This window comes from Theropithecus gelada, chromosome 1 (assembly GCF_003255815.1).
Source record: "Theropithecus gelada isolate Dixy chromosome 1, Tgel_1.0, whole genome shotgun sequence".
Taxonomy (NCBI): domain Eukaryota; kingdom Metazoa; phylum Chordata; class Mammalia; order Primates; family Cercopithecidae; genus Theropithecus; species Theropithecus gelada.
Window position 1 is genome coordinate 17,724,791 of NC_037668.1, and position 23,575 is coordinate 17,748,365.

Genomic DNA, 23,575 nt, shown 5'->3' on the forward strand with positions numbered 1-23,575 from the left:
AGGATAGTTCTTGGGTTTTCATGCCCCACTTCCTGCCAGTCTGGCTGATTCCACTTGCATGCTAGCTTTTTACCCTCAGAATCTCACAGGAATTTTCCCCCCTAAGTCTTTAAAATTCTTGGTTGTTGAATAGTGAACTCTGTGATGTGGCATGTCTTCTGTATCTCCAGAGAGATCTTATTATCCGTATCATTGTTGCCACATAAATGCTTTCAGAGGTGTTTTAGGTGTCTGTGGTTACATATTGTGGCTGCCAGCATTTGCTAAGGAGTGAAGAGAACTCCCCCATGGCAGGAGTTATTGACAAATAATAAATTACAGGATTTCAATTATAATCATTCAATTGGTTGTCCCTCCCTTTTCCTACCCAGTAGGCTGGAAAGGCATTGTGTTGCCATCTGGCCTCTGGGCTGCTGATGTGGGTCAGATTGTCACGATTCAAGGATCAGCCCTTTGAGATGTGTGACTGAGGCTGTAGGAGTGAAGGGGAGTTGGAATTTGTGGTTAAATGATTTCCTACAGGAGCTGTAGTCATCTTTTGGGAGGTGCTGTTTGGGGTTAGAATTTTTCCAGGTTGAATATTCTCTTGAATTCCGTGGCATACTTGAAGCTGATATTCCTGCTTCATTAGCCATACAGTGGTGGAGCAGTATCTGGCTAAAACACTTCCACTTGCAGCTTATTTTTGCCAGGACAATGGTGATGGAAAGGAATCTTGATCCCAAGCAAACAAAATGTTCAAATTACCATTGATGCCCTCAGATGCTGGTTTCTTTATAGCCAGTCTCTCTCTCTCTCTCTCTCTCTCTCTCTCTCTCTCTCTTTCTATCTCTCCCTCTCTTTCTCTCTGTCTCTCTGTGTGTGTGTATGTTGTGTGTGTGTGTGTGTGTGTGTGTGTGTGTGTGTGTGTGATAGAGACAGAATGAGAATGAGAGAGAGACAGAAATACAGAGAGAAGGAGGTAAAGGATGTAGAAGGAATGAGTGTGAGCGATAATAAGGCTTTTCCAGATAAAAGCAAGCCATTTTATGCCAATGTGGATTGTCTTTCTGTTTTTTTATACGCCCAGCATTTTCATTCTCAGGTACTCATTAACAGTTTCTTTGAGATTTGGAGAAGAGGAAATCAGGATGACTGGCAATGTTGGAAATTGCGAATAGAATTGAAAGAAGCCTGTGACAAAGGTATGTATGTGTGGTGGGGAGGTATATGTGACACACATGTTATTCCAGCTACTACAGATGCAGAAGTCACTGGTCACACACACACACAGACTCAGAATGTATGTGAGAGAGATAGACAGATATAGAGAAAACAACGATCAAATATGAGTTTTTTGTATAGTGAAGAAATATTCTCCAGGAAATGCTTATATCAAAGCTAATTTTCCCCAAACTTATAATGCTTTATTAAACCTCTCAAGTACAACTACAGAGATGGCCAGAGGCATTCTAAGGTGTGAAGGGAGGGGTGTTTATGTAGTAACTGTGTGGTATGAAAGTATTCTCTAACAATTAAGGACAAAAGTAATAACAAAAAATAATAGATAAAACAACTGATCATCCCATGTAGTTAAGGGAGAAAGCCTTCATGACTTGACTCTTAAATGGTTATAAACAGAGAGATTGTGAGATCTTTAGGGTGGCTATTTCAACAACGACTAGTATCAGCAGTAAAGGATGGACCATTCACCATTTCATGTTCCATAGAAATGAACAGTGAGGACTGGTGACAGAGTGATGCAGCATCATGAAACTGGAAAAAAAAATCCAGGAGCAAGCCAGAACAGAGACATGATAGCTATTCGTGCCAAGGGCTTCACCAGTATTTTCTGTTCAGACATGGTCTAACATAGGCCAGTAATTACAGGAAATGTAGATCAGGAGGGACTGGAACTGGGAATAAGCTTCTACTCTTCTTTCTCACCTGTTTCCTTTGCATATAGGGATATTAGAGATATATAGAATAGACAGACAGACAGACCGAGAGATAGACAAGAATATTACAGAAGGAAAATTTCTGCAGGTAACTGAGGGAAATTCAGACTAAGAGATAGGTCATAGTATTTAGGGATCATTTATTCATTCAAGAAACATTTCTTGCCAGTGACTACTTGCCAGTCACCATGCTTGTCACAGAACTGTAAGTGAAGAAGGCATGCTCCTTGTCATCCAAGAGTTTATAATCTAATGAAGAAAGCATACATATAAACAATATGATATGTGTTATAATAAAGGTATTTGTAAATACCTTTAGAAATACCTTAGGTATTAGTAAATAGCTTTTCTTGAGGAAGCGAGTTATTTTCTTTTAGAGAGGTCAAGGGGAGGTATTATTTGAGCTGAACTTTAAACGATGCATTTATTGGATTGTATGGGAAAGAACAGGGAGAGGCAGGCCTGAAAGGTCATATGGAAAGGCCTTGGAAGGCTTGGAAGCTTCTAAGTGATGTAGATATTATTTATATTGGATGGCAACGGAAGGGTTTTTAAGTGGAAAATTGACAGGAGCAGATTTTCATTCAGTAAATGTAACTACTAGAAGTATGGATGGTGGATTAAGTTGGATACAGGCAATTTATATAAAAGAAGAGAGATAGTAAAGCCTCAAACTAAGGCGTTGGCAGTGGGATTGAAGAGAAGATACGTTTTAGAAGCAAATCTTGGTGATGCATTGGAGGCGGAAGATGAGAGAAGGTGAAGAACAAGAGGTAATAGGTTAGCATCCTGGCAAGCAGCTGATGTTGGGCAGGTTAGGGAGGGCAACCCAATGAAGTGGGCCTGACAGGTGGACTGAACTCAATGATGGAGAAGGCAGGAATAGGAGATTTCAGTGGGCAGTGCGTAATGGGGAGTGGTATCAACAATATCATGTCACTAGGTAGCAGGACCTTAGGGCTCGTATTTTAGGCCAGGACTTTAAACTTGGAAGTAAGGAAGACTAAAGAACAAAGAAGGTTTCTATCATGACCAGGCAGAGACTTTTATCATAACTGAGAAAGATCAAAATCAGACTAGCAGCATAGTTGAACTGATGCTAATTCGTGAGCTTTAGGTAACTTCTATTCTTAAATTCCTCCTGCTGAAGATCAGTACTTATTGTGGATGATGGGGACCCTCACCAAGTACCTGAAGACCCCTCTGTCTACCAGCACTAACTTTTTATCAACTTGGACTTTATTCTGTCATTGTAAGTCTCCTGGTTACTCATTCTTCATAATTCACCACCTACACCCTGTAGATTAGGCAGATGTTTGATTGATAATCTCCATGACTATTGGTAAAGCACAACACCAGACTGCACCACACTCCTCTTACCCAGGTGTAGTTAGGGGAGGGCTCAGAATAGTATATGTGGTTTAGCTGTAGGAGCAGAAGGGTTGCATAATCAAGTAGTTTGAGAACTAGATGAGTTCAGAAGGTGAACATCAGAACCACTCTGGAGTTGTATTTACATGTTATTTACAATTTCTGCTCATAACAGAAGTTAAAAAAATTATTCAAGACCCTAAACTACCATATTTCCAGAAGAATCACTGAGACCTAAGGCTCCAAAGTCCCTCAAATGTTAATTTTTGAGACTAATGATGCTCTTTTTTGTTAACCTAATGGATTCTCACATCAGTGGTGACCTTGTTGAGGTAGAGGTGGACTCACACCACCAACATTTCCACTCATTTTATCAGCATTCCTTAAAGTATGGCTTCCTCCATTTCTTAGAGCATTTGTTTCGAGTGATTTATGTTATTTTAGGATATCCAGACAACTTGGAGCCAAGTCCTCACAGCTGGATCAGACAACTTTTGGTGACATCTCACAGTGTGGATTATCAAGCCAGTGTATTAGTCTGGAGGCTAGGTTTTTTGCCTTTAGCTTTGCTCGGGATGACTTCTGCTCTTCTATGGCAATACTTGAGAGGGTAAGGTAGTTTTTGCTCTCATTTTTTGTTTCATCATTTTAATCCATGTTTCCCAGAATCTACCTCTTTCTTTACCTCATTCTATCATTTTTCTAATCAGGCCATCAGTTACTTACTCTTGCAACGTGTACTCCAGCACCATTTCATGTATATGCTTAAACTAATTCATAGAACACTATTACTATTAATATTTGCATTTCTTTTCACGGTATGCATCTAGAAATCCTCAGCTATTCTTTTGTTTTCTTCATGAAATTTTTAATTCTAGGAACTTTTCATATGAGATACAAAAAATGGTTAAATTCAAATAACACCATGTCCACCATATTGGTTCCCTAATTAGAGCCAAGATCACAAAATCCATGATACAGTGTTGAGAGCACAATCTCACATACCTCACAGACTTGCCTTTGACTACTGGCTCCTCCAGTTGCCAGCTCTGTGACTTTGAGCAAATTTCTTAACCTTTCTGGGTCTGTTTCCTCATTTACAGAGTGAAGATAATAATACCTCATTTTCATAGTTCTTCAGTGGATTAAATGTCAATGGTCTGTCACTTTGCCTAGCATGATAGCAAGGTATTCAGTATATGCTAATTATTAGTTTTATATAACTATGAAGTCTTACAGAATTGGTGAACTAAATATGTGACACACTTATTGTGATTGAATTTTTGCATATGTGTTTGTTTCCATCAAGAGAGAAGAGCAAGAAACATACAACTTTTCCTTTTTCTTTTCCAAGATTTTTTAAAAATTGAGTACCTCTCCCTGAGATTATGGAGGTTTTAAAATGTCCTTTAGGGTTCAGTGTGATCATCTGGATTCCTTTACTCACTCTAGAAGATCGGAGGAAGATTTTCATCTGTTTTAGGAGAGTAACCTTAGGAGAATGTTGAATGTTGAATACAAGTACTACTAAAAAGTAGCAAAAATTGCTCTAGGTACATTTATTGTTTTCTTCCATTGTACACATTCCACTTTTTTTTTTTTTTTTTGTGGCAACAGTCCCTGATTTTCATTTAGGAATCCAACCATTGCCCATTCTTACTCCTTGTGGTCAGGGTGAAGGGAGGAGTTTATCTCTGACTTAGGAGGGTAAAGAATGTTGCTTGGATATTAGTGGACAGGGATGGGTGAGCATGTGACCTGGGATGTCTAAGGCAGGGTGAATCTCAGGACTATTGTGGGAACTACCAGTAAAGAGATAGCATTCCTCCTCCACTTCTTCCCCCAACCCCGTGGCCCCTGCACCTTGAGATTTGAACAGGGGAGAATGTAGGCCGAGCTGCTACAGCCAGCTCACGACTATGTGTCAAAATTGGAGTAAACAGAGAGAAAAGCAGAGCTGAGAGATTGAGAGACTCACCCAATCTCGATGATATCCTTTGAGCCTCGGAGTGAGGACAGCCTGCTATCCCCGTTTCAAGACTTTTCAGTGACATGAACCAATACATTCTCCCTTTCATTTAATAAGGTTTGAGTTGTTCTATTACTTCAAGCAGAATTAGAACTGATATAATTGCTATTTACTTTTTGCTGTGTTCTGCATTCATAATAAATATAAAAAACATAGCAAGATAACCAGGGGTATATTAATGAAAGGGTGGTAGTAGAGAAAGGGGAGGAAGAGGAATAGCAAGCCCTCCCCTCGGTCCTTTCATGTCTCCTCTTTTCCTTCAGATCAAAGATCAGATCCCTTAACCAGTATTATCACATTATACTTTCTAAGTTTTATTTTGTTTTTAATTAGCATCTAATAATTGTGCATGTTTATATTTAAGTGATGTTTCTATACACATTTACATTATGTAATGATCAAATCAGGGTAATTAGCATATCAGTCACTTCAAACATTTGTCATTTCTTTATGGTGAGAATATTCAAAATTCTCTCTTCTATAAATAGCTATTTTGAAATATAGTATACGATATTGTTAACTATAGTTACCCCACTGTGTAGTAGAACAGTCAGATAAGAGGAACATTACACTTTTAAAAGGATAAATTCTTTTGGGGGCAAGAGCAGGGTCCTGGTTAAGCACACGAGGCCTGGTTGGATGCGGTGGCTCACGCCTGTAATCCCAGCACTTTGGGAGGCTGAGGCGGGCAGATCACGAGGTCAGGAGATCGAGACCATCCTACCTAACACAGTGAAACCCTGTCTCTACTAAAAATACAAAAGATTAGCCGGGCGTGGTGGCAGGCACCTGTAGTCCCAGCTACTCAGGAGGCTGAGGCAGGAGAATGGCGTGAACCTGGGAGGTGGAGCTTGCAGTGAGCCGAGATTGGGCCACTGTTCTCCAGCGGGGGTGACAGAGCGAGACTCCGTCTCAAAAAAAAAAAAAGAAAAAAAGTACATGAGGCCTGCCTGAGGAATTTCTATGGAAACAGGAGTGTGTGTCTGTGGCCCTAGGCCAGCTCAGCATTGAAAACTACTTGGCAGTCTGAGCATGGCTCCTCCTGTAAACTAAAAATAAATCCTAAAGTCCTCAACTGACTGAACAAACCCTCCCCACCCCAATCTTGGCCAAGTGGACCCTAGATAAATCTTAAAAACTGAGTTCCCAGCCTTGATGGGACAGGAAGTCAGACATATCTTCTTATATCTCCTCCCTTTTGCAGGGTTTAGACACAACTGTCCAGCATTGTTGTGAAAACAGAGAACGTAAGGCTGATAGAACAGAGTCTTTGTGGCAGTAAGATACCAAATTGTAAACAGGAGCTAAGACCATGCCAGGCAAAAGTTAAGTCACACACTTCTGCACTTAAAGAATAAACTATGTTCTAAATGCCATCAGGTTTCTATTTTTCTTCAGCAGCTAAACAAGCACTGGCCTCCAGGTAAGCAATATGAAAACAATTTGTAGCGTATTCACTGCCAGACACTGACTCCATCCCCCTGTTCCACAAACTATAGCTACAGCTTTGATTAGACAAGAAGCTATTTCAATAACTTTCTCCTGATAAGAAGACGACAGACCATGGACGGATTCTGGCCAGTTTTCAAAGGCTGCATATGTGAGTGCCTTTATGTCCTGAAAAGACCCTATAAAGCCTAATTATAATATATTTAAATGTTAAGTCTCCACCCCAAGGTGAACATTGGTCAGATGTAACATGTACATTTATTCAGTATGTGTGCATTAGCAGGACCACGAATATTCATGGCTCCTTCTGCAACCCATTGAATATGTTAGTCAACCCGTTCAGCATAAAGCTCCTATCCCAATCCCTCCTCCTTCAAAATACCTGCCTTTCTGGCATCAGCCAGAGTCCATGTCAGAGGCTTGTCAGAATTTGCCTGTCACCTTTGCGACTGTAACCCTTTATAAGAAATATAGCTCTCCTTTTGAAATTTATAAATTGTGTAATTTTTAAGTTAACACCCCTCTAGAAAATGATTCAATTTTCCTTGTCTTCCTTTTCTTTTGTCTTCTGAAGTCAGAAATCCAGAATCTGTTTGTTCTTAGGTCTCAGCCCTTTTATTCTCTCCTATTCTTTCACCAAGGATGTTCTATTGTTGCAGACAGTTATGTGAGCTTGCAAAATTAACCATTCATAGACTTTGGCCCCAGACTTTTTGCTGACTTGAGACCATCAGCACTCAGGATATCAATTTTTTAAAAATCCTTAGTACAGAGATTTGAGTTAATCATATTCCTTATTTCATGGCACATTATAATTATTGAGCTATGCAGATTCTTCTGTGGAAGAGTTGGTTAACTTTCATCCCCATTCTTTATTCCCAGTCCTCTCCTCCTCCCTCACCAGATAATTATTCTGATGAGTTTACTGTGTATCTCTTAATTTGTACAGGTGCTTATAAAGTATGTATTGTTACTTTTATGTTCATAGAGTTTTACTTTTAGGTAAGTGCTATTTTTTGTTAGATCTCATCTTTTTTTCATTTAGTATCCATGTTGCAGTATGTATGTCTAGTCCATTGCTTCTAATTGTGCTGTCGTTTTGCATCTACTCAGTATACCTCTGCACTTCCCTGGTGATGAACGCTCAAATTGCTTCTAATTAATTCCTCAGCACTAAAAATAATGTTGTGATGAACATCCTTTTACATATGTCCATTATGGATCTCTGGGAGATATTTTTGGGGATCATAAACACAGAAGTAGAATTTCTGGGTGATAGGCTATGTGTATACTTGATATTGACTAGATACTGTCAGATAACTCTCCAGAACAGCTTTACTTTCTTACCAGTAGTACATGAGATTTCCTAAGCCCACATCCCAGCCAACACCTAGCAATATCTAGTTTCCTAACTTTTTCCAGCCCATTTCACTGTTACTTTGATTTCCCTTATTCATGAGTTTGAACATCTTTATGTATATTTGTAAGTCATTTTGATTACCCTATTCTATACATTGCCTGTTCAAATACTTTGCCCATTTTTCTGTTAATTTTTTTTTACTTTAAGAAGTTCATTGTATGTTCTAGATATTAGTACGTTGTTATTTTTAGACACTGCAAATAATTTCAATGTGTCAACTGTCTGTTAACTTTGTTCATAGTGTCTTTCACTGAACAGAAATCTTTAATTATAATGTAATAAAAGTCATCACTGTTTTTGTATTATGTGTGCATGTAAAGTTCTATCTACAATGTTCTTTCCTGTGCTGAGATTACTAGGATATTTTGGCATATTTTCTTCTCTTTGTTGTTTTAAGCTTCATATTCAGATATTTATTTCATTTGAAGTCTACCTTTCTATGTGATTTTAGGTGAAGATCCAATTTTGTTTTTATCTACGGCATGAGCCAGGTTTGCAACTTCTTCTATTAATCTGTCCTTTTCCCGTTGATATATGGTACCCACTTTACTATATGTTAAGTTCCCATATAAACATACTTAATTTCTAAGCTCCTTATCATGTTTCATTGATCTGCTTGTCATTGCAATAATATCACATTGTTATTATTACTTGACTATGTAGTATGCCTTAATACTCGGAAGGGCAAGTACCCACTCTTTGCCTTTTTCTTGAAATGTTGACTCACCTGTTCGTGGATGTTTATTCTTCCATAAAAACTTGAGGTTATTGAACTTCTCAAGAAATTCAACACCAATATTTTGAAGTATTTGTGATTGTATTGAATTTATAGATTAATTTGAATTAACATGTTTATAATATTAAGTCATCCCACCCAAGATATGGAATGTCACTCCATTTATTCAGATGATCTTCTATGTCATTTATTAGATTTAAAAATTTTCTCCATGAAAGTATTATATGTTGTCATTATTTTCTAGTTATTTTACATTTTTTGTTGCTGTCCTGAATGATATCTTGTTTTTAAATACATTTTGTAATTGGTTATTGTTGGAGAGAAGAGCTCTTTTAATTTTTGTAACTTGATCATTTCTGATAAACTTGCTGAATTATCTTATTAGTTGTAATACTTTGTTGATTAGGTGCTTTTTTCTAGCTAGAGACTCGTATTATCTTATTTGCAAATAATGTCATTTGTTTTCTTTTTTCTTTCAACCAGTGTATTTATTTCTCTTTCTTTCCTTATAGCTTTGGGCAGGACACCCCACTATGTTAAACACTAATAATTGTATTGCTCCTGATTTTGTTTCTGAAGGGAATGCCTCTAAGATTTCTTCATTTATTATGAGATATACTGTATTTTTTGATATGTAACACTTACCAAATTAATAAATATCCATTTATTTCTTGTATGAGTTTTTATCTTTGATATGTATTGAGATTTGTCAAATGTATTTCCTGCATTAATTGAGATGAACGTGTTATTTTAATTTTTTAGTATATTAATGTGACAAATTTTAAAGATATATTATATGATTTTTAATAGTTTTTGCATCCTGTTATCAATCTGAATTAATCATTATATATAATGATTATAAATGTAATTATATATAATATGTATATAATTATTAAACATTTATTTTGTAGACAACATGTTGAATCTTTTTTGTAGTTTTTATCAACTATAAATGTCTCTGTCATTTCATTAGTTAGTTTTGGCTATTTACATTTTTGAAATTATGTTATTTTAATTATGTTCATTTAACTAACATAGTATTTCTACCATCTTATTTCATACTTTGCCTTTTCTATAGGTTGTTTAAATGTTTTCTTAAAGATAAAATGATTGGCTAATTTTTTCTATTAACAGATAAGCTCCAATTGAATAAACAAACAAACAACCCATATTTGACTGTATATTGTTTATTAAAAAATACCTAAAACAAATGACAAAGTAAAGATTTAAAGAGAGGGATGTAAAAGATATGGTAGGTAAACACTGATACAGTTAACGGCAGATTAAAATAGAATTAAAGGTAAAGCATTTTGGTAATTAAAGGCATAACGTATTTTGCAACCTTTTGTAAAGGGTTAAAGAGCAGTAAAAAGTAATAAAAATAACTACAGATAAACTAATGATTTAAAAATAGAATATTATTATCAATTATCCCTCCAAAAAGCTGAAAAAATTGAGTGTTATGAACAACTAAGTATCAGTAAGATTGAAATCAACACAAAATGGATGTTAGTAAGAAAATGTCAGTTGCCAAGGAATCTATATCTGACTTTCTATTTTCAACCATGAAAGACTGTTTCAAACTCCAAAGTCAGGAGGCCCACTAGTTTTAGCTAGATATACCAAACCTTTAAGAAATCCACATTTTGCACGAACTATTCCAGTGCACAGAAAAGAATGAAAATTTTCCAACCAACTTTATCAGGTTAGTATAACCTGGTACAAAAATTAGATAGTGAAAGCCCAAGAACATAAAACTATAGATTAATTTCACTTATAAACACAGAATGCACATATCTTAATAAAATATTAGCATATCAATTCCAGGAATGTCCCAAATTTATTTCCCAAATACAGTTTACCAAAAGATTGCAAGATCAGTTTAGCCTTTGAAAATCAAACAATATAATTTAAAAATAAATGAAAAAAATATATAATCCTTTCAGTAGATTGAACAAGACATTTGATAAAATTTTAAACTCATTTGTAGTAGAAGTTTTCAGTAAACTAGGAATAGAAGGGAACTTTCTTAATCTGATATTGGCTATCTAACAGAAATCTATAGCAAACATTATACTGTACTTCAAATACTGAAACATTAGAACAATGCCATTGAAGTCCGGAAGAAGACAAGGATGCCTACTATGAGTACTAATATTTACACAGTCCTAATAAATAAGAAATGAGATAGCAATTCCACTTCTGGGTAGTTATCCAAAACGATTGAAAGCAGGGACTTGGGCAGATATTTTTTGACCCACGTTCATAGCAGCATTATCGACAATAACCAAAAGGTGGAAATAACCTAAATGTTCATTTTGTTAATGGATAAACAAAATGTGGTATTTACATACAATGAAATATTATCCAACCTTAAAAAGGAATGACATTCCAATACATGCTATAACACAGGTGAGTCTTGAAGAAATTATGCCGAGCAAAAGAAGCCAGACACAAAAGGACAAATTTCGTATTATTACACTTAGATAAGGAACCTAGAGTAGTCAAATTCATTGAGACAGAAAAGAGAATGATGGCTGCTGATGGAAAGGGATAATGGAGGATTATTGTTGAATGGGTACAGAGTTTCAGCTTGGAAAGATGTAAAATTTCTGGAGATGGAAGGTGATGATTGTTACACAACAATATGTATGTACTAATGCTACTTAATTGTACACCAAAAATGATTAAAATGATAAATTTTATATGTGTCTTACTGCAATAAATAATTAAGAAATGTGGAATCAATGTTGAAAGAAAGATAATTTGCTCATCAGTTTCAGACAAAATTGACCCCCCAAAATTAATTGACAAACATTCGAAGATAATAAGAGTGCAGCAAGATAGTCAAATATACAATCAGAATGAATAAGTTCATAACTTCCTATACAATAGAAATCACCAATTCAAAAATGTGATAGAAAAATTCTATTTGTATTAACAACAAAAATAAACCCCCAGATAAACCTAATGAAAAAGTGAAATACCTTTACAGGAAAAAGAAAATGTACAAAAGGATATAAAAGAAAATCTGAATAAATTGTGAAATACAGCATGTTAAGATGAGCAGTTGTCTGAGCCAGTTTGGAAAATACTATGGGGTCTCAAAAAAAAAATGGAATTACAATATGATCCATCAACTTCACTTCTGGGTACATAGCCAAAGGAATTAAAATTGGTGTTGAAGAGATATCTGCATTCCCACTTAGACATACCACTTAAAAATGTACACTAAAAGTTAGGTGTTTTCTCTGTGTACATACATGTCTATAAAATATCTTTAAGTTGTCTGGAAAGAATCAAACCCTATTCCTCAGTGATTATTCCTGGGTAGGGAAAATAAGTTATTGGATTTGGGATGAAGGTTAGAGGAGGCTGTAGCATATATCTACAAATATTCTAATTTTTCAAAGGAAGAATGTATTTCTGTATCATTTCATAATTAAAATCAATTTTTAAAATGTTTTAAATTTGCTGTATGTTTTTGTTGAAAGAATGCATGATATGAGCTAATAACGTGTTCAGTAATTTTTATGCATATAATTAATAGGAGAACAGTTTTGATGTCAATTTTATTTATTTACGGTAATATATTGGCTTATTTTACTAGCAGGCTTCCATGTCTGTTTGTTTGTATTTAGAGACTGCTTCTCTGTTGCCCAAGCTGGCGTGCAGTGGCACAGTCATAGCTCTCTGCAGCCTTCAACTTCTGGGCTCCAGTGATTCTCCCACCTCAGCCTCCCAAGTAGCTGGGACAACAGGTGCAGTACACCAAACCCAGCTAATTTTTTGATTTTTTTTTTTTGTGTGTGTGTATAGATAGGTTCTCACTTCATTGCCCAGACTGGTCTCAAACTCCTGCCCTCAAGCAATCTTGCTGCCATGGCCTCCGAGCCGCCATACCTGGTGCATGTTTATGTAATGTGTCTATATTAAAAAATAAGAAAAAACATTGATAACACTTAAAAAGATGGGTTATCATATTAAGTCCTCCTTTAACTTCAGCTATACCTACACTAACCCATTTCCCTTTGGTTCTATTTCCAAAAGGCAACATGAGATGGTAGGAAAAGCCCTAGACTGGGATATGGTATGCAGTGTTTTTCTGATTAAACAGTTGACATCTATTGGTTGTGTGACATTGGAATTCACTTTTTTTCAAATGAAATATAATGGGAATATCATGGGGTTCCTAACCTGGCAATATCTATGAGTGTACTTTAAAGAGTCTGTGAAGTCCCCAAAATTATAAGGAAACATTTGTAAGTGAGTCTCCGCATTTTTTTTTTTTTGAGGGGAAGGGCATTTGGGAGAGAGATGCTCAAATAGTTCTGAAACAAGAAAACAACAAAAGGTTAAGAGCCATTGACCTAGATGATCTTCAGTGACCTTTCAGCTGTGAAATTCTGTTAAAAGTAATCCTTGAGGCTTGAGGCTCTTTTTTCACTCTGTCCTATCTGTTTCTCTTTCCATTTATCAAACTCCTAAACACAAAACCAAAAACAGTTATCAAGTTTCATTAACTATAAAATATATATTTGATTACCAAAGTTAATATGATTATTAAATGGAATAATTCATGTAAAGCCCTTTACCTCTGTCTGGCACATAGTAAACGAACAACAGATAATTTTTTAAAAAAAGAACTGTAGTGGAATTTTTGGTGTTACAACAACAATTTTAAATCCCTAAGCCAGTAGGCTAGGCCTGTGATTTTTTTAGCTCATCGGAGGAAGGTGATAAACTTTGAAATAGTCAATGATTAAGGCTGGAAAATTCTTTGAGTTCTGAGAAAACCAGTAGAAACTCAATTAATTGAGAGTTTTAGCTTTGTCCAAAACCTGGAAAATGATAGGCATTCAATTAATGTTAGTTTCTTCTAAAATTTGGCCTCATATTCCTCACTTTTTATCTTTTTTCTCACCTAGAGGGTCGAAGGCCTAGAATGCTTATTAAAGACCTTGCAAAAAATAATAGAGTTACACTTTTTAAAGTTCTTACTAGAATTTTCTATAGCCGTGGTTCTCAATATGTAGTCTTGGGGTACATGTGAAGTCAAAACTACTTTCATTATAATACTAAGATGTTATTTGTCTTTTTAATTTTCAATCTCTCACAAGTATCCAGTAGAGTTCTCTAGATGTGTGATGTCACAATAGCTTGAAAGCAGAACTTGGTACTATAATCTAGTTGTCTTTTATTAAGCTAGGCATCAATGAGATTTTCAAAAGGGTAAAACAATGCCACTCTTCTCATTAATTATTTGTTTTCTAAAAATAATTACATTTTAATAAAAATATGGTCTGTTAATATGTAATGGACTTGTTAAATGAATAAATATTATAAAAATTTCTCTGTTTTAGTTTCTAATATGGAAAATATTGATAGATATAATCCCCATAAACAAAAGCTCTTCATGTTTCTCAGTACTTTTTAAGAGCAAAAAGGGGACTTGAGGCAGAAATCCTCAAGAATCACTTCTGCTGATTCTACTGAGAATTACTTCTCTGTAGAAATAATTGTTCATTAAATGGATAAAAAATACGGAGAAAACTATGGCTTACCTTCATCCTGGACATAGTCATCATGCTCAATTTCTTGTTTTTGTGAATAACTTTTAACTTTTTTCTGTAAGTGAAATGGACTTTTTGCAATCACATTTTTTAGCTAGAAGGCTGACAAGAGCCAAATTTATAATAGAAAACTGATCCTGTACACCAGAAATGCTGACCAAAGCTGGGAGATATGCCACACAAAATAATTCCATTTGGGAGTTTTTCATAAAAATGCTTGGATCACCACCCAAGTTAGATTTTCTTTTTCTGTACTCTCTGATCATGTTAACACTTTGCCTCCTTCCAGCAGAATAACTTAAGCTTAAGTCTCGCTCTATTGTATGACTTTGATGACACATTTCTTCTTGACATGACCTCTCTTTGTTTGCCTGAGTGACCTTGCTCTCCCAGTTCCCTGGAGCAGGAGTTATTCTTCGTCTATCTGGATCATGTTCTTTTGCTCCAAAGTCTCTCTGTCTATACTCTGTGTGAGTGCAAACATATGAGTTGGTTTATATTTTATTTTAGTGACTTTTTAAATTTGAAAGAATGAATGCTCCTTAATTATAAAATAGTCTAGCAATATAGAAAATTGTAATAGAAGATAGCAACAAATCATCACGAATTCCATCATATAGAAATAATCAATGTTAACTTCTGGAAAACATTATTTCAGGTTTCTTTGTATGCAGCTGGATGGAGAGTTAGACAAAATTTATTTAACACAATGGAATCATACCATTTATGCAATGTTAAATAAAAAGTTAACAATTTTCCATAGTATCTTAATTTTTATTCATATTTAACATGCTGTAAAAGATTCCAAAGAAACTTATCTTTATTTTCATTTTACAATCTTCCCATGCCTATTACTCCAACATCATTTCTTGCTATGCTTCCACATACAACCTATGTCTTAGCTATGCTGTATTATTTTTAGGTTCCCTGAACTCACTATGGTCTTTCTTACTTTAAGACTTTATGTACACTTAACAAATGCCTGGAGTAGTTAGGCTCCTCAGATAAACCTGAATAACTGCTGACCATCTCTAGAGACCCACTGCAAATTCTCCTCTTTCCTTAAGATTTATCTGAATCCTTCCTTCACTTTTAATCAGGGTTAGTTGATCACTTTACTGAAAATGGAGGATCATCCTGTGGTTCCAAATTACTTAGATGTGTTTCTGGCTTTACCAACTTTTTCTAGAATTAAAGCTTTAATTATTGGCAGATTGTCAGTTCTTAAGTAGAACATAGAAATGAAGGGGGAGAGAGGCAGTTTCGCATACTGATCATACGGTGGCAAGTGCTATAATTGACATGATCAATAATAGTTTCTTGATTATGTCTTATTTGATCATGTCTATTATAGCACTTGCCACAGTATTCATATCGGTTGTTTTCTCATGTGTTGGTCTCCTTGATGAACATATAAAGAAAGGAACAGGGACAGTGTCTTCTTATATTTCTAATTTCAGTATCAAGCACATTATCTGTCATTTAAGTTGTTATTAACTTCCCTCCAATGAATAGATGAGTGAACGAGTGACCCTGATGTTGCATTGACAACACCCATATTATCTGGATCATCTGGATTCTGTCATTAAAATAATCATAGAGAGATTGCTAATCAGCCTAGCCCACATTCTTGGATTATATGTTGCAGGAGAGCTGTAGAAATATGAATGTTTGGTCACACATAGGTGGAGCTCAACCATCTATTCTTTCAGGCCTGACAAAACTAGTCAGGAAAGATATTAGGAAGAATGGGGCAATTATTGTAAAGAAAAGAGCACTAGGAACTAGCAGCAGGGACTAGTAATGTTGCTGGAAAATGAAGCCTATTGAGTATTCCCCTAATCTGCAAATATTCAAATCTAGAGCCTATGTGGTACACTTTGGGAGACAACATCACCCTTGTCCAGCCTCTGAAATTGCACCAAATGGAAACAATTGCAGGCTTTAATACATTTTTTTAATGCTATTTGAAAAAAATTAGTTTGGATGAGACATGATTTTATTTGTTTACTGGTTGATTGATTTTTAAGGCATTTAGCTAGCCTAGCAAGGCAACAAACAACATCAGAGCTGTCAAAATGTCATCTTGAGAATTTAAGGAAGAAGCAGAGGGTTGAACTACTGTCCTATTAAAACTCTCTTGACAAAAGATAAAGAATGATACTACTGAGTGAGGTATGGAAACATTTTAACATTTAAAAATTTTAAAAATATATTTAAAATCTATTATCTATCTATTAGTCTATCTGCCATCTATCTATCTCTATCACCTATCATTGATCTACCTACCTAGTCTATTGGTTCTAAAAGAGGAATCATACAGTGATTTTTAAAGGAAAGAAAGTGAGGGAAAGCAACATTTGATATGTATTCTCTGAGTGTTAGGATTTTTTTTTTTTAACCTCCATGACTTTCAATTTGTCAGTAAGGTATAATTAATTTTTTACTCGCAAGGTTGTTTTAGAGCAAGTGTCTGAAGCAGAATGAGTGGGCATTCAGTAAATTTTAATTTTCTTCCTTTAATCCAGAGTGGAATAAATAACACAAATATTGAATATTTTGTATCAAGTTTTAGAAAACAACAACCAGTAGATGGAAACAGGTTTTTCTGTTTGTTTGTTGTTGTTGTTGTTTAATCAGCCTCACAGGAATCTTGAAGTAATGACTTTAAGCTAGGGATAATCTGTCTGTACTTGTACATAAGTTCGTGAGCTCCTTAGATCTTGTTCTTGTAGCCAAAACAGATCATCCTATTTGTGAATTTCAGGGTCCTTCTATATTTCCTCTTCTCTAATACCCTCAGTATGCGAAAATGCCTCTCCCACCCTTCATTTCTATGTTCTAATTAAGAACGGATAACCTGCCAATTCTTAAAACTTTAGTTCTAGAGAAAGTGGTAAAGCCAGAAACACATCTAAGTGATTTGGAACCAGAGGGTGTTCTTCCATTTCATCCTTTTCCTAATTACTGCACTTTATTTGTAGAGAGTAAGAGGATGTAAGATTTTTATTAATGTACACTGTGGGGAAATGAAAAAAAAAATGAGACAACTTAACATATCTAAATAATCTTTAGAAAATGAACACATTTTTCCTTGCAAATTTCATACTTCTTTGGGTTGGATGACTTTATAATGCAAAAAATACACTTGTGAGCTTCTACTGGTAATTCTATGCACTTCTAAGGAGAGCTTCACTCACTTCCACTTACCATGTTTTGCAAAGATTCAGTAATATGTTGCTTAAAACCAGTTTCAAAATCTGAGTTAGTGGCCTTTTAATTGTGTCAAATCATTATTAGAGAGGAAGCTTCCCTCTGTTTCCTGGCTTGATTAATTTCCAACCAAATCCAGAATTGCCTCAATCTTTACTTTTTAAAAATTTTCTACTCTCTTGCTCATTTCCCTACAGTTTACATACTCACCTTTGATTGTGTTAGAGTGCTCCACAAAGGTTGCACTCAGCATGTAGTATTAGAAAGTCTTCTCTGGTTATCAAGGACTCTTGGAACACAGGGACTGTGTATTACACTGTAACAGAACAGCCAGCGCATGCAGTGTGTCTGGTACAAACTGACCTTCAATTTCCCTCATTCAAAGGTCATCTTTATCTAGAAAGTTTGCAAGAAGAGGGATTTTATCTTTCGTTCCTCCCGTTTTGGCCACCCAGAGTTCCTCTTCAGTGCCATGTACTCTCCATGACAGTCTCAGCCATAGTTTGACATCACTGGGTATTTCTTGGTATAGAAATGCTTTACCTATAGATTGCTAGCACACGGATGGTAGTAGAGGGGAAATCTCTAAGTGTGTGTACCTAGGACACTTCTTTCTTTCTAGCATCTAAGAAATTCAACTGTTCACAGAGGTTTCACAGGGGGGCACCCCAGTTTTTAACTTTTTCTTTGTAGACCATACCTGATGTTTCATTTTTATCTTTTCTTTTATCTTAGAAAGGAGATGTGTAACTCTCTTTGAGTTATTTAATACTTCTGGTGTAATTCATAAGGAACAATTGCCCCCTGTTTGATTAAAACATATTATTGTGAGTTTTAGCAATGTGGAATATATTATATTTAAATTTCAAATGAGTGTGGTCAAGGGATTATGGGGGTCATTTATGTACATAACCTATATATTTATATATACACACATACATATTTACACACACATACAATAAAGGCACATTAATGTTCATTCAAGATACCAGTGAAACTTTAGACATTTGTAAATATATTCTTAGAGAATAAAGGCTTTCTTTCTTGTAAACGCTTTGGACAGTGATTCGATCGAGGAAAAGATTAGATGTTGAGTTTTACCTTCTTTGGACTCATTATTAGACTCTGAGTGCTTCACTGCCTTCTAGCGGTGGAATGTGGAATTACAGATGTATGGAATGAGTGCAGATGCCCTGACACAGAGCGAGCTTTGGCTTGAGAATCAGAAACCTATACCTTGGTCATAGCAGCACTTCTAATTAGCAAGTTAATCTCTTCTATTGTAAATAAAGTAAATCCATAGATTTACTTTACTGTCATCTAGCTGTGCAGAGGTAGAATGAAAATCTATGGATTTCTCTTTTTATTATAGGTATAGACTTACTTTATAATAGAAAGAGATTAAATATCAAATTTAAATTTCTAATTGTTCTTTGATTATTAGTATTTATTCAGTGAATAAATGGTGATTGATAGACTGGTATGAATTGGTTACTATTTAGGGTTAACTTCTATATACACAGTAATTTTGCTATCATTAATAGTATACCTGTAGCTTTTTCACTAGTAAACTAACAGACTAGTATTTTGTTGATTACATAGCATGATTTAAAGTTCAGAAAGTACAAGTCCTTCTTAATATTAAAATTTAAAACCCAGATTAAATAGATATATTCTGAGTCTAATCAGAAGAATGAGCCTGTTTTTTGTTGTTGTTGTTGTTGTTGTTGTTTCAAATAACTTCTGCTTCCAATACGGGCTTGTGATTTTGAACACTCACTGATGAATTTCAGTTTAGTTTGAATTCCAAAAGTGAAGGTGGAGGAAAAGTAGCTTGATTTTTGAGTGAAAAGAGGATAAATTTGGATAGCACCAATTTAATGGAGAGAATTATCACTCTTTTAATTAAGTATGGTGTGCTTGGCTTTTTTATTTTTACTTGCAAATTAAGGAAGTAATCTTTAAAGTTCTTACTAGTTCTGACATTCTGGACATTTTATTTGGGTTTTATAGTAGTAAACTTTCTACTGAGGATAGTATATTTTGTACATAATTCTTCTACTAATCATTACTTCCCTCACTGTTCATAATAAATTCATGTATTTTCTCCTTTTAGGCAGGAATAATGTATTTTTAATTGTTTTACTTCTACTGGAAACTTCAGGACAATCAGCTTCTATTGAGAGTGATTCTTCCATTAATATCTTTGACAGAGAAAACCCATGGTGTATAACTCTTATTTCCAGAGCTTGGGTTGTCTTAGAAAGTAGCTACTTGGGATTATGTTTGATAACAATTGCTGTGATGATCATGATAAACTAGAACACCTGAGGTCAACTCATCAGTATAAAGCCTTTCTGTAAATGCTTTACAGAAGCATTGGGCAGCAATTAGATTGAGGAAAATATCAGATACAGTTGAGTTTTGTCTTCTTTGGGGTCCTTATTATTAGTACCCCAGTGCTTCACTGCCATCTAGTTGTGTGGAGGTAGAAGAAAACTGCATCTGATCCCACGGCAGGAAACTGTTTGTGTTTGTGGAGATGAAAGAGAAGAGAAACTATAACTTGATGAAACGTTTATTGCCAATTTTTATGAAGTACAGTTTTCTGGATCCTATATCCAGAAGGCCATGACAATAAATTTAAACATAGTTGTACAGAGTTCTAGTAGTGACACAAAAAGATGCAAATATTCTGAATATTCATGTGGGAAACTACTACATATTCTTTGTTCAGGATGGGATGTGTTATAATGTTTCTAGAGACATTTTGGCTCCTAAACCATGTCATTTAGCTCCTTGGATAGGTTTGTCAATAATTAATTAAAACAAAATCTGGAAAATCCAAATTTTGAAACTCTGAAATTTTTTTAAACCCTAATTTTATTCCCAACCACACAAATCTCACTTTATTATATAGTTCTGCAAGTAGCCCCAAATGATGTTTATTTTTTTCTTCCATTCACTTTTTTCTTTCTTTCTTTCTTTTTTTTTTTTTTTTTTTTTTCTGAGGTGGAGTCTTGCTCAGTCACCCAGGCTGGAGTGCAGTGGTGCGATTTCGGCAACCTCTGCCTCCTGGATTCAAGCAATTCTCCTGCCTCAGTCTCCTGAGTAGCTAGGATTACAGGCACCCGCCACTGTACCCAGTTGATTTTTCTATTTTTAGTAGAGACAGGGTTTCACCATGTTGGCCAGGCTGGTCTCGAACTCCTGACCCTGTGATCCACCCTTCTCGGCCTCCCAAAGTGTTGGGATTACAGGCGTGAGCCACTGCGCCTGGCCCCATTCACTGTTTTTTAACCAAGGAGTTCAATGAATGTGGAGCCTTACAAAAACACCTGGCACCAAACAAAAGTAATATAGTACAGAACTATAGTTAAAATGAAAGAACAGACATATACCCCAACTACCAAAACAAGAGATCATGTTAAATACCTTAATTTCATGTATGTGTCTCATTTCTTCTCTGGGTTAGTTCTTATCTTGGGCTAGTTTGTGTTGGCTTCTTATTCAAAGTAATAACTCCTTTGTTCTTGGACATATTCATAAAGTGGGGTGTTGCTATCTACACAGAAGGAACCAGAGCCTGTTCTTTCCTTTCTGTGGTAACCACTGGCCTCAGAGCCTCTTGTCTGTTTATTGCTCACATCCTCACTGTATATTCTGATACCTCCTGACAGACTTGATTCTGATTCTTGCCTTTGTCTCCCCCACTGCATGTGGTCGTACTGCTTGATGAATATCTATACCTATACTCTTCAATTCCTGTAGGCTGTCAAGAAAGTGACTGAAAATGTATCTTTGACTCTTGCTGTCATTTGACTGCTTATAACTGTCATTTGATTGGCCATTGCTATATACTTGTCTTTCATTGGTACTGAATCCAGATTGACCCTGGACATCTCTTGATGGCCCATGACTTGATACCTATCTGGCAAAACCTGTGCTGGATCTTACCTGCACATGAAAAGTTGTGTCTCCCAAATGTTGCTGGCTAGATCCATGTAAAACTATTGTATTGAACTCTAACTTCCCATGCCTAGATCCTAATTGCTCATGAGTGTCTTTCTCCCAATCTTCTGAATGCCTTTTATTATCAGTATGGGATTGCTGTTTTCTGATTGAACTAGATTTTGAATGGACATGAAATGATATGGATTGTCCATGGTCAGATCCAAGATGGTCATTTGACTGGCTATAGGTGCATCCCTCCCTTCTGGCTGTGTTATATCCAGGTTGAACATAGGTGTTGTTTGACTGTTTATGAATTACTACAGAATGTCCATGACTAGATTCCTGACTTCTTATAATGGGTCCAGACTGATACTGAGAATCAATTGAATGTTCATAACTTATCATTGACTGTTCATGATTTAAACCGTGTCTTCCTGTTCCTTTAGTTGCTTTGGATACTATCAGGCCAGAACTAGAAAATGATTGTCAATGTCTAGACAGTTGCTCGTTTGTGGCGCTATCTATTGACCATGAAAGGTGAGAACTACAGATGCTTTTTCTGCGGCCACCAGAAGGCCCATACCCAGTGTATCCATAGTCATATTCCGCAGGTCCATAACTGCCATGTTTCCAAACGTGACTTGATCCATGCCTTTGCCTTTCACTACTATGTGACTGAAAATGACTTGTTCTAGTAGATCTGGAACCTGTCTCTGTGGATTGTCCATGACCAGAATGGCCATGTCTAGTGGTATCTCCTGTCTGTCCATGAGTAGTTTCCAGTCTCCCATGAACGACAGATCCTGACTCTCCATGTTGGGATCCGGCTTGGCCATGAGTGTGTCCTGAATGTGTGTGTGAGCCCCCTGAGTGCCCTTCACTGTCACTGTACTCACTGTGGCCAGATCCCCTTCTTCCAATTGTCCTGGAACCTGTCTGTATGGACTCGCCATGACCAGACTGGCCATGTCTAGTGGTATCTCCTGTCTGTCCATGTATAGTTCCCTGTCTCCCATGAACGGCAGATCCTGACTCTCCACGTTGGGATCTGGCTTGGCCATGAGTGTGTCCTGAATGTGTGTGTGAGCCCCCTGAGTGCCCTTCACTGTCACTGTACTCACTGTGGCCAGATCCCCTTCTTTCAGTTGTCCTGGACCCTCTCTGTGTGGATTGTCCATGACCAGACTGGTCATGTCTAGTGGTATCTCCTGTCTGTCCATGTATAGTTCCCTGTCTCTCATGAACGGCAGATCCTGACTCTCCATGTTGGGATCCGGCTTGGCCATGAGTGTGTCCTGAATGTGTGTGTGAGACCCCTGAGTGCCATTCACTATCACTGTACTCACTGTGGCCACATCCCCTTCTTCCAGTTGTCCTGGACCCTGTCTGTGTGGTTTGTCCATGACTAGAGTGGCCATGTTCAGTGATATCTCCTGTCTGTCCATGAGTAGTTTGTTGTCTCTCGTGAACTGTGGATTCTGACTCTCCATGTTGAGATCCGGCTTGGCCATGAGTGTGTCCTGAATGTGTGTGTGAGCCCCCTGAGTGCCCTTCACTGTCACTGTACTCACTGTGGCCAGATCCCCTTCTTCCAGCTGTCCTGGACCCTCTCTGTGTGGATTGTCCATGACCATAGTGGGCATGTCTAGTGGTATCTCCTGTCTGTCCATGAGTAGTTCCCTGTCTCCCATGACCTGAGGATCCTGACTCTCCATGTTGAGATCCAGCTTGGCCGTGAGTGTGTCCTGAATGTGTGTGTGAGATCCCTGAGTGCCCTTCACTGTCACTGTACTCACTGTGGCCAGATCCCCTTCTTCCAGTTGTCCTGGACCCTCTCTGTGTGGACTGTCCATGACCATAGTGAGCATATCTAGTGGTATCTCCTGTCTCTCC

General features: G+C 36.5%; 1 protein-coding gene across 1 annotated transcript in view; it reads right to left on the reverse strand.

Annotated features, from left to right (window-relative positions):
* Nucleotides 1–23,575, reverse strand: part of FLG2 (filaggrin family member 2) — a 46,954-nt gene that overhangs the window by 16,694 nt on the left and 6,685 nt on the right. Inside the window, exons 4-5 of the mRNA XM_025376593.1 lie at nt 22,231–23,527; nt 21,686–22,054 (exon numbers count right to left, since the gene is read on the reverse strand). Coding sequence (XP_025232378.1) covers nt 21,686–22,054; nt 22,231–23,527 — 1,666 coding nt within the window. The remainder of the gene's footprint in view (nt 1–21,685; nt 22,055–22,230; nt 23,528–23,575) is intronic.